The sequence below is a fragment of the Mesoplodon densirostris genome, chromosome 4 (genome assembly GCF_025265405.1).
Source record: "Mesoplodon densirostris isolate mMesDen1 chromosome 4, mMesDen1 primary haplotype, whole genome shotgun sequence".
NCBI lineage: Eukaryota > Metazoa > Chordata > Mammalia > Artiodactyla > Ziphiidae > Mesoplodon > Mesoplodon densirostris.
The window spans coordinates 153692247-153709669 of NC_082664.1; the positions used below are offsets into that span (position 1 = coordinate 153692247).

Below are 17423 nucleotides of genomic sequence, written 5' to 3' on the forward strand. Positions count from 1 at the left end.
AATGTTTTTCAAAGAAAAACTTGCTTTTTCATGAAGTCCTAAATTCTCTATACTTTTTCTGTACAAGGATGAGCTGAAATTTTAAGGGTTTATCTTCGAACAATTAAGTTGCTTGTCTCTGTGATAGATAATTACGTAATAGGCTCTGGTAGCTGCTGATACAAGAGAAGTAGTTTGTTTACATTTATCATGTACTTGTCTGAAGGCCTCCCCCTCCCCCCAAAATGCCGGTATCCCCAATTCCTGTGGGCTCCACCTCACTTTACTGCACCCTTTAAGTGAAATAGGACACTTTCATCATCACTTCGACGTAGAGGAGGTAAGAGCAGGCCATAATGATCAACTGAAGCTATCAAGGTTAGGTGGGTAAAGTGCCTAAATGCAGAAGCAGAATTCAGGCAGGCCTGAGCCTGGGCATGCCAGGGACAGTGGGCCTGGAAATCTCACCTTCCCTAGGAATTATACCTGGTCGCTGGAAAGGAAGGTCTCAGGGCTGCAGTTGGTCAGCACACAGGCAGGCGTGCCTCCAGAGCCTCCAGAAAAGCGAACAGGAGCCATTACGCATATGGCCCCTGTGGGGAAGGTAAAAGGAGTTCTCCCAGGACCGGAGGGTCCTCACCTCATCAGGCAAACTTCTCAGCAGAGGGTGTGGTCCTGCGGGCTGGCGGGCAGCCCTGTCATAGCCGCCTCTGCATCCTTCCTGCGGCCCACCATCTCTCCCTCCATCGCTGTCAGCCCAAAGCCAGCTCTGCAAGGGCGAAGGGCTCGCATGTGGTTTGAACTCATCAACAAATATGGAAATAATACAGAGTCGTCTTAAGAACCCATCACCAGCTTTATTATATTTTCCTGACTGCAATAAGACCATAGGATACACTACTTTTTGAACTTTGCAAGATTCAAATTCAAACTTATCCAATAAAAGACTGAAATCTGAAGACAAAAAAAGTTCTCCCTCACATACTCAAATTATGTAGACTACATAATGTTCAAAGTCTGTTTTCTTTTGAACTCATCTTTCAAAATGAATCAGGGACACAGAAAAGTTCCAAAGGTTTCATCCTGTGGGGTTTGCAGGATAGGAGGTGAGGGGGTGGCCAAACTAAGGGATGAGAAACTACAAAGAAACCATTTGGCTTGAAGGAGAAGGCTAGCATTGATATCTATCATTCAATTGGGTGTGCTAATAGAAAATTTAGATTTCAATCGATTGTCAAAGATGAAAACATAACTATTAGGAGAATGGAGATGCACAGGAGAAGGGGTTTGGGGAATGGAATAAAAATCAAAATGGGCAGAAGATCTAAATAGACATTTCTTCAAAGAAGACATACAGATGGCCAAAAAGCACATGAAAAGATGCTCAACATCACTAATTATTAGAGAAATTAAAATCCAAACCACAATGAGGTACCACCTCACACCGCTCAGAATGGCCATCATTAACAAGTCTACAAATAACAAATGCTGGAGAGGGTGTGGAGAAAAGGGAACCCTCTTGCACTGTTGGTGGGAATGCAAACTGCTACAGCCACTACGGAGAACAGTATGGAGGTTTCTTAAAAAACTAAAAATAGAATTAGCATATGATCCAGCAATCCCACTCCTGCACATATACCCAGAGGAAACTATAATTCGAAAAGATACGTGCACCCCAATGGTCATTGCAGCACTATTTACAATAGCTAGGACATGGAAGCAACCTATATGTCCATCACCAGAGGAGAGGATAAAGAAGATGTGGTATATATATACAATGGAATATCACACAGCCATAAAAAAGAATAAAATAATGCCATTTGCAGCAACATGGATGGACCTAGAGATTATCATATTAAGTGAAGTGAGTCAGACACAGAAAGGCAAATATACGATATCGCTTATATGTGGAATCTAAAAAAAGGGTACAAATGAACTTATTTACAAAACAGAAGTAAAGCCACGGATGTAGAAAACAAACTTATGGTTACCAGGGGATATGGTTACCAGGGGATAAGGGGAAGAAGGATAAATTAGGAGATTGGGATTGACATATACACACTACTACATATAAAATAGGTAATAAGAACCTGCTGTATAGCACAGGGAACTCTACTCAATACACTGTGATGGTCTATATGGGAAAATAATCTAAAAAAAAAAAGAGTGCATATATGTATATGTATAACTTTGCTGTATACCTGAAACTAACACAACACTGTAAATCAACTATACTCCAATAAAAAAAATTTTTAAAAAGCAGCTTGAAAAGAGATATGTGTGCACCCGTGTTCATAGCAGCATTATTCACAATAAGCCAAAAGGTGGAAGCAACCGAAGTGTCCATCAACAGAAGAACGGAAAAACAAAATATGGTCTATCCATACAACGGAATATTATTCAGCCTTCAAAAGGAAGAAAATCCTGATGCATGCTACCACATGGATGAATCTTGAATATATTATGCAAAGTGAAATAAGCCAATCACAAAGGAAATACAACTGTATGATTCCATTATGCAAGTTGCCCGAAATAGCCAAATTTACACAGACAGGAAGTAGAAAGGTGGCTGCCAGGGGCTGGAGGTAGGGAAATGAGGAGTCAGTGTTTAATGGGGACAGAGGTTCAGTTTTGCAAAAGTTCTGGAGAGGATGGTGGTGACGGTTGCACAATCGTATCAATGTTCTTAATGCCACAGACCTGTATGCTTAAAATGGTTAAAATCATAAATTTTATGTTATGTGTATTTTACCACAATTTTAAAAATACATATTTTTTAAAAAATTAATTTTATCAATCCAGCAAAAAGAAAACTGAAAACAGTAAAGTATAATAATAAAGTCAAAAGGAATGACTAAATCTATCACACATCTTAATAAATGGGAATGGCCTAAATTCCCTGAGCTAGCTAACTTAGAAAGAACAAATCTTTCCTATGCTAGTCCGCAGAAAAATACGGAAAGCTCACCAATTTATGTTACAAAGCCAGCACAACATAAAAAGGTTTAATAAAGATAGTGGATGCTTGTGTACATGTGTGAACGCACAAACTCCAGACCAATTTTGTATGTGGCTATAGAAGCAAACATCTTAATATTACAGCACATGGATTCTAACAATATGTTAAAAGAATAAGTGATAAGGATGATTCCAGAAAGCCAAGGATAATTCAACATTAGGAAATCTATCAACATACTTCAGTACGTCAATTACTGAAAGAGAAAAACCAAGAGATTACATAAATAGATGACACCTGAAAAATTCAGCAGTCATTCCTTGTAAGAATTCTAAACAGGAAACTACCTAAGTTTGACTTTTAAATTCCTAATTTGGATACTGGACTAGAGAGCAGGTGAGGGAAATATTTATAAAGAACATTCTGGGGACAACTGGCAAAATTTGAATATGGACTGTCGACAGTGTTGTATCAATGTTAATTTCCTCATTTTTATGGTGGCTTCATGTTTATGTGATGCCTATTTAGGAAATATACACTGGAGTATTTAGGGGCAAAGGGGCATGCAACGTTCTCTCCAGTGATTCAGAAAATATATGTAGATGGAGGTATCAATCAATCAACCAACTGATTGTTCAGGGGGTTTGGGGGTCTGGAAACAACAAAATGAAAGGGGCAAAATGTTAATAATTGGTGAATCTGGGTTAAGGATATATGGCATTTTTTGTACTTTTTTGCAACTTTTCTCCAAGTTTGAAATTACAGCAAAATTTAAGTCATCAAAATTACCTACCTATTAAGAAATAAAAGCAATGAAACTAAAGCTTTTCCCAGTAAACTCAAGAGCAAGACATGAATGCTTCCTTTCACAGTATCATTCAAACTGAAGATTCCGATTAATGCAATAAGGAAAGGAGTAAGCAGCATATGACAAATATTGAGATATGAAAACACTGAATATAAAGGAACAATTATTTATAGATGATATGGATGTAGAAATGGAAAGCACAAGACATTTACTTTAAAAAGTAGAATAAATAATTTCAAAATAAGAGAGAAATAAAAGTCAACAGTTTCTCTGTATAGGAGCAGTTAAGTCCTGGAGAAGGGGAAATTTCAAAGACAACACAAACCAACACCACAAAAGCTTGGAGCACATTTGACAAGAAAGGTACAGCAGCCATAGAACAGAGGGCTAGAACACTTCACCTGCTCAAATATTTAACATTCATATTAAAAACGTTAATCACTGAAGCAAAATACAAAGATACAACATTACATTGTATCATGAATAAGCAAGAATATATGAATCCTACCTTGCCTGGTACCAAGAGTGAGGCCTCAGACATAGAGAACAGACCTGTGGTTGCCAACGGGGAGGAGGATAGGGGAGGGAAGGATTGGGAGTTTGGGGTTAGCAGATGCAAACTACTATACATAGGATGGATAAGCAACAAGGTTCTACCGTATATATAGCACAGGGAACTATATTCAATATTCTGTAATAAACCAAAATGAAAAAGAATGTGTATATGTGTAAAACTGAATCACTTTGCTGTACAGCAGAAATTAACACAACACTGTAAGTCAGCTACACTTCAATTTAAAAAGAGAGAGAGAGAGAGGCCTGCTTTCTTTTTATTTGAATTTGCCCTGTATATCTTTTCCAGTCCTTTTATTTTTAGCCTTTCTAAATCTCTTCATTTTAACTCTATCTCCAGATCTTACTTTGTTAAGTCAACCTGAAAAACTTTTTAAACTAGGTGAGTTAAGCCCATTTATATAATGTTAGTACAGTCTGGATGTGTGGCATCAGCTTTGCAGATTTTTAGCCTTATATTTAAAACACTGACTCACAAACTCAGTCTTTTCGTCCGTGGGCTGCAGTCTGCTTGCTTCTCTCTCTGTGTTTCTGTAGGTACGTAGGAAGGATTTGGTTCTAGTTGCTCCTTTTATATTACTACCTTATATAACTCCCTTAGCACCCTCCACTTTTAGACATTATTACCTCCCTCCTATGAGCAATAATGTAATTAGCTAGTAATTGCTTCTTCATCTCCCCCCCACCATCTCCCCCTCCTCCCCCACCCCGCCACCTGCTCTTCCTAAAGCATCCATTTTAGCCACTAGTATTCAATCTGCTGTTAATCTGTATGGTCTTCAATAAACTTAACCTTCCAATTCTTGCTTTGTCAGTTTCGAGAGACATTTTTCCATTCTAGCTCACCCCAATGTGCCAATTAAGGAGCTGATTCTACTTCTCCCTCATCTCCTCCCATTTATTTTTTCTAGCTGTAGGGTTCCACATAACCCGAACGTCTAATGCTATGTATTAGTCTGCCTCCCTTATTGCTATCTTTGAGTTTTAGTTCTACAGTGAAACCTAGTCATTGTTCATCACTAGACCTTATGAAAAGCTTCACCATCATTGAACAATTTTCTGAAGCTCACTCTCTAGTAAACAATGAAAGGGCTCACGAGGGCGAACAGTCCCAGAGTTCTTGCAAATTCAAAACTCTATCTCTGTTTCTGCTTTATAAATAAGTTCATTTGTATCATTTTTTTTATTTCACCTAGAAGTGATATCATGATATCTATCTTTCTCTGTCTGACTTCACTTAAAGAATCTGAAAAAGAATGGATACATGTATATGTATAACTGAATCACTTTGCTGTACACCTGAAACTCACACAACCCTGTAAATCAACTATACTCCAATACAAAATAAAAAATTAAATTTAATGAAACAAAACTCTATGTCTCTGGCCTTTACATTTAAAGGACAATTCTCTGAAGACAGGATGCTTGGCTCACAAAGGAAGCAGATTAAAAGCACTGAGGTTTTGTCCCAGGTGGAGGAAGCACACACCACCCTGTGTCTCCCACTGATTGCAGCCGTGGACCTGATGGGATGCAGAGAATAGACCACTGGGAAACTCAGAGCAAAACAGCAGGCGGATGGGTGGAGAGGGATGGAACTCCAGTTACCACCACAGTGGCAGAGGGTTGTCATTGCTCCCTCTTGAGCATGCATCCCCCAGCCAAAATGCAACACAGCCCGGAACCCACAATTGAGCATGCGGGCAGAAAGACAGGGCCCCGGAGAAGCCCCCGAGCTCTGGCTCAAGGATTTGGAAATCGGCTCCCTAATGCCCTAAGAGAGTGAACAAATCCCCAGTGTTTTTGCTTCTGGGTTTCTCACTCTTCTCTCTGCAGCACTCTCACACCCCAGCACCCAAGCAACACCACAGCAGAAATAGGAGCTGGCAACGCACAGAAGACTCTTCCCCTTTGCTTGCTCCAGAGGAGGGGCTTGGTCCCAAGAGGGCAGGACAAAGCCTTGTTGCTGGTTCTCTCGCTTTGTCCCCCCACTGCACGGCCCCTAAGCAAGAAAAGGTAAAGCCCCAGCATTCTTTTGTTTATGTTTATTTTTATTTCCATTATTCCAGGATGTGGGTCAAAAAAGATCTTGCTGTGATTTACGTCAGAGTGTTCTTCCTATGTTTTCCTCTGAGAGGTTTTTTCGGGGTTTTTTTGCGGTACGCGGGCCTCTCACTGTTGTGGCCTCTTCCATTGCGGAGCACAGGCTCCGGACGCGCAGGCTCAGCGGCCACGGCTCACGGCCCCAGCCGCTCCGCGGCATGTGGGATCTTCCCGGACCGGGGCACGAACCCGTGTCCCCTGCATCGGCAGGCGGACTCTCAATCACTGCGCCACCAGGGAAGCCCCTTCCTCTAAAAGTTTTATAGTGTCCGGTCTTACAAAAGGGACCTAATGAAACTTAAAACCTTTTGCACAGCAAAGAAAACCATAAACAAGACAAAAATACAACCCTCAGAATGGGAGAAAATATTTGCAAATGAATCAACAGACAAAGGATTAATCTCCAAAATATAAAAACAGCTCATGCAGCTCAATAACAAAAAAACAAACAACCCAATCAAAAAAATAGAAGACTGAAACAGACATTTCTCCAAAGAAGACATACAGATGGCCAAGAGGCACATGAAGAGATGCTCAACATCACTAATAATTAGAGAAATGCAAATCAAAACTACAATGAGGTATCACCTCACACCAGTCAGAATGTCAATCATCAAAAAATCTACAAACAATAAATGCTGGAGAGGGTGTGGAGAAAAGGGAACCCTCTTGCACTGTTGGTGGGAATGTAAATTGATACAGCCACTGTGGAGAACAGTACAGAAGTTCCTTAAAAAACTAAAAATAGAATTACCATATGACCCAGCAATCCCACTCCTGAGCATATATCCAGAGAAAACCATAATTCAAAAAGACACATGCACCCCAATGTTCATTGCAGCACAATTTACAACAGCCAGGATATGGAAGCACCTAAATGCCCATTGACAGACTAATGGCTAAAGAAGATGTGGTACATATATACAATGGAATATTACTGAGCCATAAAAAGGAACGAAATTGGGTCATTTGTAGAGACGTGGATGGACCTAGAGACTGTCAAACAGAGTGAAGTAAGTCAGAAAGAGAAAAACAAATATCGTATATTAACGCATCTATGTGGAATCTAGAAAAAGCATACAGGTGAACCCGTTTGCAAGGCAGAAATAGAGACACAGATGTAGAGAACAAATGTATGGACACCAAGGGGGGAAAGGAGGGGGTGGGATGAATTGGGAGATTAGGATTGACATATATACACTAATATGTATAAAATAGATAACTGATGAGAAGCTGCTGTATAGCACAGGGAACTCCACTTCGCTGTACAGCAGAAGCTAACACAACATTGTAAAACAACTATACCCCAATAAAAAAAAAAAGTCATGCATTACTCCTAAAAAAAATTTTTTTTAAACAAACTTAACATTTACTTGAAAAAAAAAAAGCCCTAGCATTCTTGGAGGACTGGATAAGAGAAGCCCCAGGGCAACAGAAAACATCAGGAAGATCACAGAGGGAGGAACTGCGGCAAGTGATCCCTGAAATTTGTTTATGAACTAGGGGGCTCATCCCTGAGGCGAAGACACGACCCTAAACAGAATCCTTTCTTGTTTTTTTAATTTTTATTGGAGTAGAGTTGATTTACAGTGTTGTGTTAGTTTCAGGTGTACAACAAAGTGAATCAGTTATACATAGACATATATCCACTCTGTTTTAGATTCTTTTCCCACATAGGCCATTACAGAATATTGAGTAGAGTTCCCTGTGCTATACAGAACTACAGGATAGATCACCACCCCAGAACCAGACTGGCCACTGGGCACTGTATGTGCAGGACAGGCTGAAAAGTACTGCAAAGACTTTGAAAACTGGACTGACATCAGAATGACAATCCACAGAAGGCTGGGCTCAACATGGTCTAAATCAGAGAGAATGGATAGCCTGCTAACACAAAAACAGCAACATTCTTTTTTAAAAAATTTTATTGAAATATAGTTGATTTACAATGTTGTGTTAATTTCTACTGTACAGCAAAGTGATTCAGTTATACATATATAAATATATATTCTTTTTCAGATTCTTTTCCATTATGGTTTATCACAGGATATTGATTATAGTTCCCTGTGCTATACAGTATGACCTTGTTGTTTATCTATTCTATATATAATAGTTTACATCTGCTAATCCCAAACTCCCAATCCATCTTTCCCCCATGCCCCCTCTCCCTTGGCAACCACAAGTCTGTTCTCTATGTCTCTGAGTCTGTTTCATAGATAAGTTCATTTGTGTCATAAAAAATAGCAACATTCTTAATTGCATTTAAACAATGTACAGAGACTCACATAATATTCAAAATGTCCAGGATATAATCCAAAGTTACTCAGCCTACAAAGAATCAGGACTGTCAACTCCCAGGGGAAAACACAATCAATGATAGATCTTGGAATGACCAAAGACTCTAAAGCAGTGATGATAAAATGTTCCAGTAAATAAGAGCGAACATTTTGGGAATGAATGAAAAGCTACAAAAACTAAAAGAAAAAAGAAAACGAGTCGATATGAAAGGAAACCCATGGAAAGTTTTAAAACTGAAAAACAGAATAACCAAAGTAAAAAATTCACTGGGTGAGTTTAATAGCAGAATGGAGACGAAAGGAGAAAAAGTCAGTCAACTCACACGGGAGCAACAATTTAAATTACCATCGACTGCTCATCAGAGAATACAGAAGACAGAAGGAATTGAAAGAACATCTTGCATCTCCATTCTGCTTTTCATTCATTTCCAAGAATGTACAACTTGAGTGTGGCCATGAGGATAAACCGGATGGACCCAGGTTCAGGGTCATCCTATAGAACAATAAGGCTTATACTCTTTAAGACCATGGAAAACACAAAACACAAAGGAAGACTGAAGAGCGCAAAGAGAAATGAGACACACGCATATTCCTGGATAGGATCCTGGGCCAGAAAGTGGAAAGGAACACTATTTGGACAGTTGGTGAAATTGCAGTGGAGTCTATGAATCGGGTGACAGTGTTCTTTCAATGTTGATTTCCTAGTCTGGAGGAGTTTGGGCTGGTAATACAGAACAGTATCCTCGAGTGGGGGTGATACTCTGAAATTATTAGGGGTGATGGGGCATCACGTCTGCAGCCTGCTCCCAAAAAGGTCAAGAAAAAAACTAATGATAATGGATTTTTTTCCCCCCACTGAGGAAGAGAGACAGGGTGCACAAGTGCCAGCCATGGGGCAAATACAGTAAAACGGTTACAATCAGGGAACTTAACTGAAGGGATACAGCACAGGAGTTCTCAGTTCTGTTCTATAACTTTTCTACAAGTTGGAAATTTCAATTTTTTCTCCCCAAAATTTACTTTTTAAAATATTGCTTTGGGCTTCCCTGGTGGCACAGTGGTTGAGAATCTGCCTGCTAATGCAGGGGACACGGGTTCGAGCCCTGGTCTGGGAGGATCCCACATGCCGCGGAGCAACTAGGCCCATGAGCCACAACTACTGAGCCCGCGCGTCTGGAGCCTGTGCTCCTCAACAAGAGAGGCCGCGATAGTGAGAGGCCCGCGCACCGCGATGAAGAGTGGCCCCCGCTTGCCACAACTAGAGAAATCCCTCACACAGAACCGAAGACCCAACACAGCAATAATTAATTAATTAATTAATTAACTCCTACCCCCAACATCTTAAAAAATGATAATAATAATAATAAAATATTGCTTCACATTTTCTAGCAAAGAATTTATTTGGCTATGAGAATTCCAATGCACAATACAAATGACTAGGACTTTTTATCTGGATGCCCAAAGGATTTTTTCCTTATCTTTAACATTCATTATTTTACAGGGATATATCTCAATGTTGATTATTCTGCATTGATTTTTTTTCCCCCCCAGTTACATGGTAGACACTTTCAAGTCTTCTTTTATTTTTAGGAGAGTTTTCTTGCATTATAGTTCTAAATATTTATTTTATTCCATTGCTTTATTCTTCCTGTTTTAGACACTCTAATTGTGTGTATATATATATATATATATATATCAGATCTCTTTTGCCTGTCTCCTATACTTTCTAATTCACTCTATCCCTTTCTTTATTGGCTACTGTTTTCATTTTTCTCCTTTTCATCCAGTATTTTTACTCCTGTGCTGTCTATGGAAACCATTTGCTCTTGTGTTCCTTCTGGACACAATTTAGTCTTCCTTCCTAAAATTCATTTTTTCCTAATTCTTTCCTGACATCAATCTGTTCTCATTTCATAATTTTCTGTTATCTAGCCATATCCTTTGTCGTTTCTAAATTTCTGCTGGATGTTACTCTTTCAAATTGTTTTTTCTTTTAGCTTATCTTGAAATATTAGTTTATGATTTTTCTGGTGTGCTCTCATTTTCTGTAGCACCATTATGTTCATTTTCATCATTTTCCTTTGAATCAATTTTGCATAAAGTTACCTAATGTTCCATTTTTTGTTCCCCATGTATGAATGAGGTGGATTTTCCTGATGTGAGAAGAGAAAGCTCCTAAAGAAGAGAGGATGGGCTAGGACAGCTTTCCGAGCCGGGCTCTATGGATCTGTAAAGAACTCAAGTGTGAGATCTCTATGTATCCACTTACTTGCTTCTCAGAGTTAAATCCAGAACCCTCATAAAGCTCACTCCCACCCTGGCCCTTTGCTCCAGTTCTAGACCCCCGAAGTCCTTAATTTCCAAGACCACACTCTCTGCTCAGGGTCTTCTCCTTTGCTGCTGGAGCAGTTTCTGAGATCTCTTTCCCCCGACCTGCACCGTCTGAACCTCCCCTGCCTTGCCGTCTGTGTTCCCGTCCTGCTCAGTTTGGTTTATGTTTCCAGTCATTCAGCTCAGGGTAAGGCTCTGACCTTCTAGGAGGAAAGACTCACTGTGCATTTCTCGGATGCTCCCAGGCTTGTGCTCCATGTCCCTGCACGGCTACTGTTCTCACCCACAACCAGAAGCCCCAGAGCACCTCTCCAGCGCCCACCCACTTTGCCGGTTGAGTAACTCGTGGTGATTTTGGTTCCCACAGCCTGTCAACAGCTCCCGTTCACTGCCCACCACCCACGCCCCGCCTCCCCTGCTGTTCATCTGCAGCTCCGGCTGCTGCTGGTAGACTGGCTACATCATCTATGTCCTGACCTGTGGGCGTCTCCCATCTTTCATCAACCTGTCCTCACTCATCTTTTTCTAGGATGATCTTAGAAACTGGTTTACTTTTCAAAAGCAGTTTAGGGGAGACTGAAAATCTGTCCCCATGAATGCATCCCCATAAAAGATTTTTCTGAAAGGTATAAAGACAAAGGACAAAGAAATGAAGACGCAAACCATGTTCCTGAATTGGAAGTTTTCATATGATAAAACTGTCAGTACTTCCAAAATTGATCCATCAATGTAATGCAATTGCAATCCAAATCCTAAGAGGGTTGGGCTTCCCTGGTGGCGCAGTGGTTAAGAATCCGCCTGCTAATGCAGGGGACACGGGTTCAAGCCCTGGTCCGGGAAGATCCCACATGCCGCGGAGCAACTAAGCCCGTGTGCCACAACTACTGAGCCTGCTCTCTAGAGCCCGCAAGCCACAACTACTGAGCCCACGCGCCACAACTACTGAGCCTGCGCTCTAGAGCCTGCAAGCCACAACTACTGAGCCCGTGTGCCACAACTACTGAGCCCACGCTCCTAGAGCCTGTGCTCCGCAACAAGAGAAGCCACCGCAATAAGAAGCCCGTGCACCTCGCTAGCCACAACTAGAGAAAGCCCGTGCGCAACAACGGAGACCCAATGCAGCCAAAAAATAAAATAAATAAATTAAAAAATAATCCTAAGAGAGTATTACTGGAAACTACTAATTTATGAGTAATAAACACAGATATTTTAAAGTTAATACAGAAGAAGAGCCAAGGCACTTTTGAAAAAGAAAACAGTATGGAGGGACCTGCCTGACCAAATAGCAAAACTCACCAGGATGTTGCCTTAATCAAAAGTATGTGGTATTGACCCTAAAACAATGAAGAGAGTAAAGTTTTCATGGGATGTGACGTACAGCATGGCGACTATAGTTAACAACAATCCTGTACTGCATATTTCAAAGCTGCTAAGAGACTAAATTCTAAAAGTTCTCATCCCAAGAAAAAAGAATTTTGTCAACTACGATATATATGGTGATGAATATGTAAGTAGACTTATTGCATAAGTAGACTTATTGTGGTGATCATTTTGCAATACATACAAGTATCAGATCATTATGTTGTATGCTTGAAACCAGTATAATATTCTGTGTCAATTACATCTCAATGAAAAAAAAATAAAAGAGAGTAAAACTGAATAGAATCCAAAACATAAGCATAGGTACATAGGAACTTTGTCTGCAAGCAAATAAAGGTAGGCCCTTTTTTCATACCATATGCAAAACAAATTCTGGATGATGTAAAATTTGAATGTAAAAAATAAAATAAACACATTAGAAGGAAATGTAAAGGAACACAAATGTAAATGTAAAGGAAATGTACAGCACAAACTAACACAACATTGTAAACTAATTAGACTGGAAAAAAGATGTTAAAAAAAAAAGTGCAAACCTGACACTGGCCAGGTGTGACCTTGGGCAGGCATGAAGGTTAATTTTATGTATCCACTTGACTAGAGGAAGGGGTGCCCAGATAGACAGGAAAGCATTATTTGGGGGTGTGTCTGAGAGGGTGTCTCTAAAAGAGATTAGCACTGAAATCAGCAGACTGAGTAAAGAAGGTCACCTTTATCCACACAGATGGGCCTCATCCAAGCCAGTGAGGGCCTGAGTAGGACAAAAAGGCGGAACAAGGGCAGATTCACTCTCTCTGAGCTGGGACATCCACCCGCTCCTGCCCTCGGCCATCAGCACCCCTGGTCCTCAGGCTTTGGGGCCAGGCTGGGAATTACACCATGGGCCCTCCAGTTCCTGGGCCTTTGGACTTGGACTGAATTATACCAGCAGCGTGCCTGGGTCTCCAGCTTGCTCATATGTATTTATTGGTTCTGTTTTTCTGGAGAACCCTGACTAATACAGCAAGTTCCTTAATCCCTCTTCACCTCAGTGGACTCTGCAGAAGCTGCCAGGACATCTCAGGGCTTAGGCCTAGCCCTGGAGACAGCCTTAGTTCTGCTGCATCCCACTGGCTAAGGCCAGTCAGAGGTCCAGTCCAAGTTCAAGTGCAGGGAACTGTGCAAGAGGAGGGGCGCCAGGGGCCACAGACAAAATGTGCTATCACAGCACGAAAAACATTCAGCTTAACACCTGGCACATAGTATGTGCTCAATAAATGTAAGCCGTTTTCTTGGGTATTGTTTTTTCTTCGATAAAGGAGAATTATTTTTACAATGGTTATTCACCATGGACACACCACAGAGAAGGCCTAGCAACCTAGAAAGTGCTAAAGAGCCCACACCTCTTATTTCAGGAAATGCAGAGGAAACACAGGGCAGCCCTAAACCACGCAGAACAGATTTTGGTGTAAAGCCGGCCATCTTAGTCACCATTCGTAAAAGAAAACTATCCTTGCAAAGTGGTTTCCAGGTCCAGGCAGGCAGGCACATCCATGGCAAGGGGCCAGTGTTAGCACCGAAAGCCACGCCAACATGCAGACCTGTCCCAATATCACTGGAACCAACCACCATGTCTGCAAAGGGCAGAGGTCGTATGTAAAAAATGGTATATACTGTTTGGAAAGAAGTGTAAAGGTGCATGTGGTAGATTCAGTTTCAAGAAAGAAAACTAGCACATGAAACAGTGGGTGTAAAGAGGCGGGGAGTGGGAGGTGGACGGAGAGCAGAATCTACAACCTCTACAACGTAAGCAGAGAATGTTGTTCACTGTTGTCCCCAGAGCCTAGAGGCACGTCTGCACACAGCAGACACATGTGGAATTATTCTGAATCGCACGAAGTTAGGACTAATAGGTTATAGCTGTGGAAAGGAATAACCATGAATCACCCAAACTGAATCCATGGATTACCTATTTATTTAACTCTTTAGACTAAAATGCAGTGAATGTACATTTTTCACATAAACAGCTTTTCTACCGTTTTTGACGAGTGTTTTCCCTTTTAAGTTTATTATTAAAAGGCAGCTCTTTTCCCATGCCCTTTGAAAGTGCCAAAGCCACGTAGCTAGGACTAGGTGGAGAAGCAGAGGCCCAGGGAGAAGCCAGGAAGAGAAGCTCATTTACCAGTCTGCCACCTGTAGGCCGCTCCAGCAGACACAAACTCGCGCCCACTAGACAGACCACATGGAAACAATGCATACTAAATCATGCTAAAAATTGAGCTACAGAGGTAGGGAGACTATATACAGGGGCCCGTTTTAATCATGACTTCTGGGTCTTGCTTCCAAACCCCTGTCTTTGATTTGAACACTGCGAGCTATGGCCTAATTAGCCATAGCTGATGTTCTAATCAGCTCTCCAAGACTCACCCCTGGTCTGAGATAAGCTTTGAAAATTAATACCCCCATTAGGATGAACCACCATACCTGTATCGATCAGGGTGTCACAGAGTCAGTTCTGCTCAGATCTCATTTTACCAGCCGGGCATCGGACTTAGAGAACAAAGGCCATTACAAAAGAACAACAACAAAAAGCGAAGCTGGACAGAATTTTTAAATTTCAAAACTCAACAACAAATAGCAAACATTCGTTACAAAGGCTTGGTTTGGATTTCTGGAGATGGAACTTAAACACACTGGGTTTACGGTTTAAACCTATAAGATGTACTCCAGCACCAGAAACCAAATGTAGTTACAGATGTCAAGAGTTCGCAGAACAAGTGCCTCTCTTTATAAAAACTATCTGCTCTGCATCGATTATTACCGTTTCCATATGTCCGTTCTTTACTAATACAGGAAAAAACAACTTCAATCAAAAAATACCCCCCAAAATTAACTCTTGGAGACAATCATTTCCTTTAATGGGATTTCCTGGTGGCTTTGCTCCTATGGAGGTGTGTCAGCCACTGGATTCTCTAATTTGGGGGTCAAAATCCTGAAAATCGGTCACCCTCGCGGCGACGAAGCTCACTAAACACGCCCCGGACGCCGCCAGCATTCGCTCGCCCAGTCCCGCCGCCCGCTGAGCTCGCCGGTCCGTTCCCGCCAAACGCGGGACGCGCCACGTCCTGGACGCCAAGCGGGTGGGCGGCCAAAGCGGGTCCGGCCGGTTCCCGCCGCCTCGACTGACCCGCGGCCCGACGCGACGCGCCCTGCTCCCCAGTGCCCGGCCAGAGCCGCCGCGGAAGCCAGGCGCACGGAGCCGCGGCCCGGCACCAGGCTCGCACCCCTGCTCCCGCCTCGCTCAGGGCCGCCCAGCCCGCCCGGCGGGTCCCCGGCCCCCGGGAAGCAGGGGGCCCCAGGGCGCAGCCGCCCGCCCTGGAGCGTACCCGCCGCCCACCCTCACCCGAAGGCCCCTCGGGTGGTCGCGGGCGCCTGGCTTCTGCTTCCTCGAAGAAAAGTTACTCTGGGACCAGCGCGATGGGAAAGGGAAAGCCACTCTCCCAGGGCGGCGAGCGGTAAGTCGGGTCCCCGGAGTTATCCTGCCCGAGTTTTGAACCGCACCCCGGGCTGCGGCAGCTCGCCCGGGCGCTTGCGCCCCGAACTTGGCGCCCGCGGGTTGGTGGGCTCGCCCCCGCCTGCAGCCCCGTGCGCGCCCGGCGCCAACACTCACCGAGAAGCCGGCCCAGAAGGGGCAGGAGTGGCGGACGCGGGCCGAGGTGGTGAGCGCCAGCGCGGCGAAGCTGACGGCCACGATGAGGCATCCGAGCGCCATCTGCGTGGCCCCGAGCGTCAGCACGATGCGGGAGCGGCCCGGGCCCTCGCGCAGGCGGGACAGGCTGCGGGGCAGCGCGGCGGGGCGCGGCGCGCGGGGACCGCCAGCCGGAGGCATCGCGCCCGCACGCCTCTCCTGCTCCCGTCCGGCCCCGCGCGCCGCCCCTCCTCACCGAGGGTCCGAGGCAAGTTGCTTCGGCTGCGGGGTTGGCCTCCCCGCGGGTCGCGGGGGCTGCGGCGGCAGCGCGCGGGGAGCGGGCCGGGCCGGGCGGGGAGCCGGGCACCCGCAGCCCCCGCCGGTGCCCGCGCCCACGCCGCCGCCGCCGCTCAGCAGGGCCGCCCGCCGGGCGCGCCGCGCTGCGCTGCGCCCTCTCCCGCCCGCCCAGCGCGCTCCCCAGCTCAGGCGCGGGAGCGAGCCTCCGCCGCCGCCTCTGTCCCCGGGCGCGAGCTCCGGGGCCGGAGCTCGACCCGGGACCGAGCGGGGCGGGCACGGTCTGGCACAGGTGTGGTCACAGCGGCTGGGCCTCGGCGCTCACGCCACTCGCCGCGGAGGGGAGTGGGGATCGCTGGCGCTTCAAGGGCGAGGGCGGCAGGCGGAGCCCTGGGCCAGCGGCGGGAAAGGGGCCTGGGAGCCGGGCCCGTGGCCCGGCCGCGCCACAGGGGTCGAGCCGTCGCCTAGCCTGGGGCAGGCCCGGGGCGGGAGAGGGGCGCGCGTGGCGGGGACGGGGTCGGGAGGATGTGAATTCAGAACGCTCGGTCCCAGGTATGGCGAGCAGGAGCCGCTCTCGCATGCGGAATTCCAAGATCCAGAATTTCTGCAGTTCCAAAATTTCTCAAGGCACCACTGAGAACTCGGCCCTCGAGGACTCGGCATTTAGAATATTCCCAGCTCACGAACGGATGTCTCTTGCCCACCTTCCATTTGCAGGGCTTTTCATACAAGTTAAAAGTTGGGGCTGAAAGCAAATTGCACAAAACGAATTTAAATGAACAGTATCATGAAGGACCTACGAAATCATCTCTACTCCCTTTTGCCCGTATTAGGTTTTAAACACCTGACTGTTGGCTTCCTTAGGGTACCAAGAAAGCTTGGAAGTTTTGTCACAATTCACCTTGTGGCCCTGTTGATGTGACCACTTTAAGACTGCCAGTGTTGAAAAGGGTTGTGTTGACATGAGAGGCCCACGAGTGTCAGACGACCTAAGGAGATGAGGCACAAAAAGGCAACGTTCACAGTAATAATAGTGGG

At 44.4% G+C, this 17423-nt stretch overlaps 1 protein-coding gene across 1 annotated transcript in view; it reads right to left on the reverse strand.

Annotated features, from left to right (window-relative positions):
• ENTREP2 (endosomal transmembrane epsin interactor 2) overlaps positions 1-16292 on the reverse strand; it is a 377851-nt gene extending 361559 nt beyond the window's left edge. The window contains exon 1 of the mRNA XM_060095391.1: positions 16074-16292. Coding sequence (XP_059951374.1) covers positions 16074-16292 — 219 coding nt within the window. The remainder of the gene's footprint in view (positions 1-16073) is intronic.
• Between the last annotated feature and the right edge of the window lie 1131 nt (positions 16293-17423).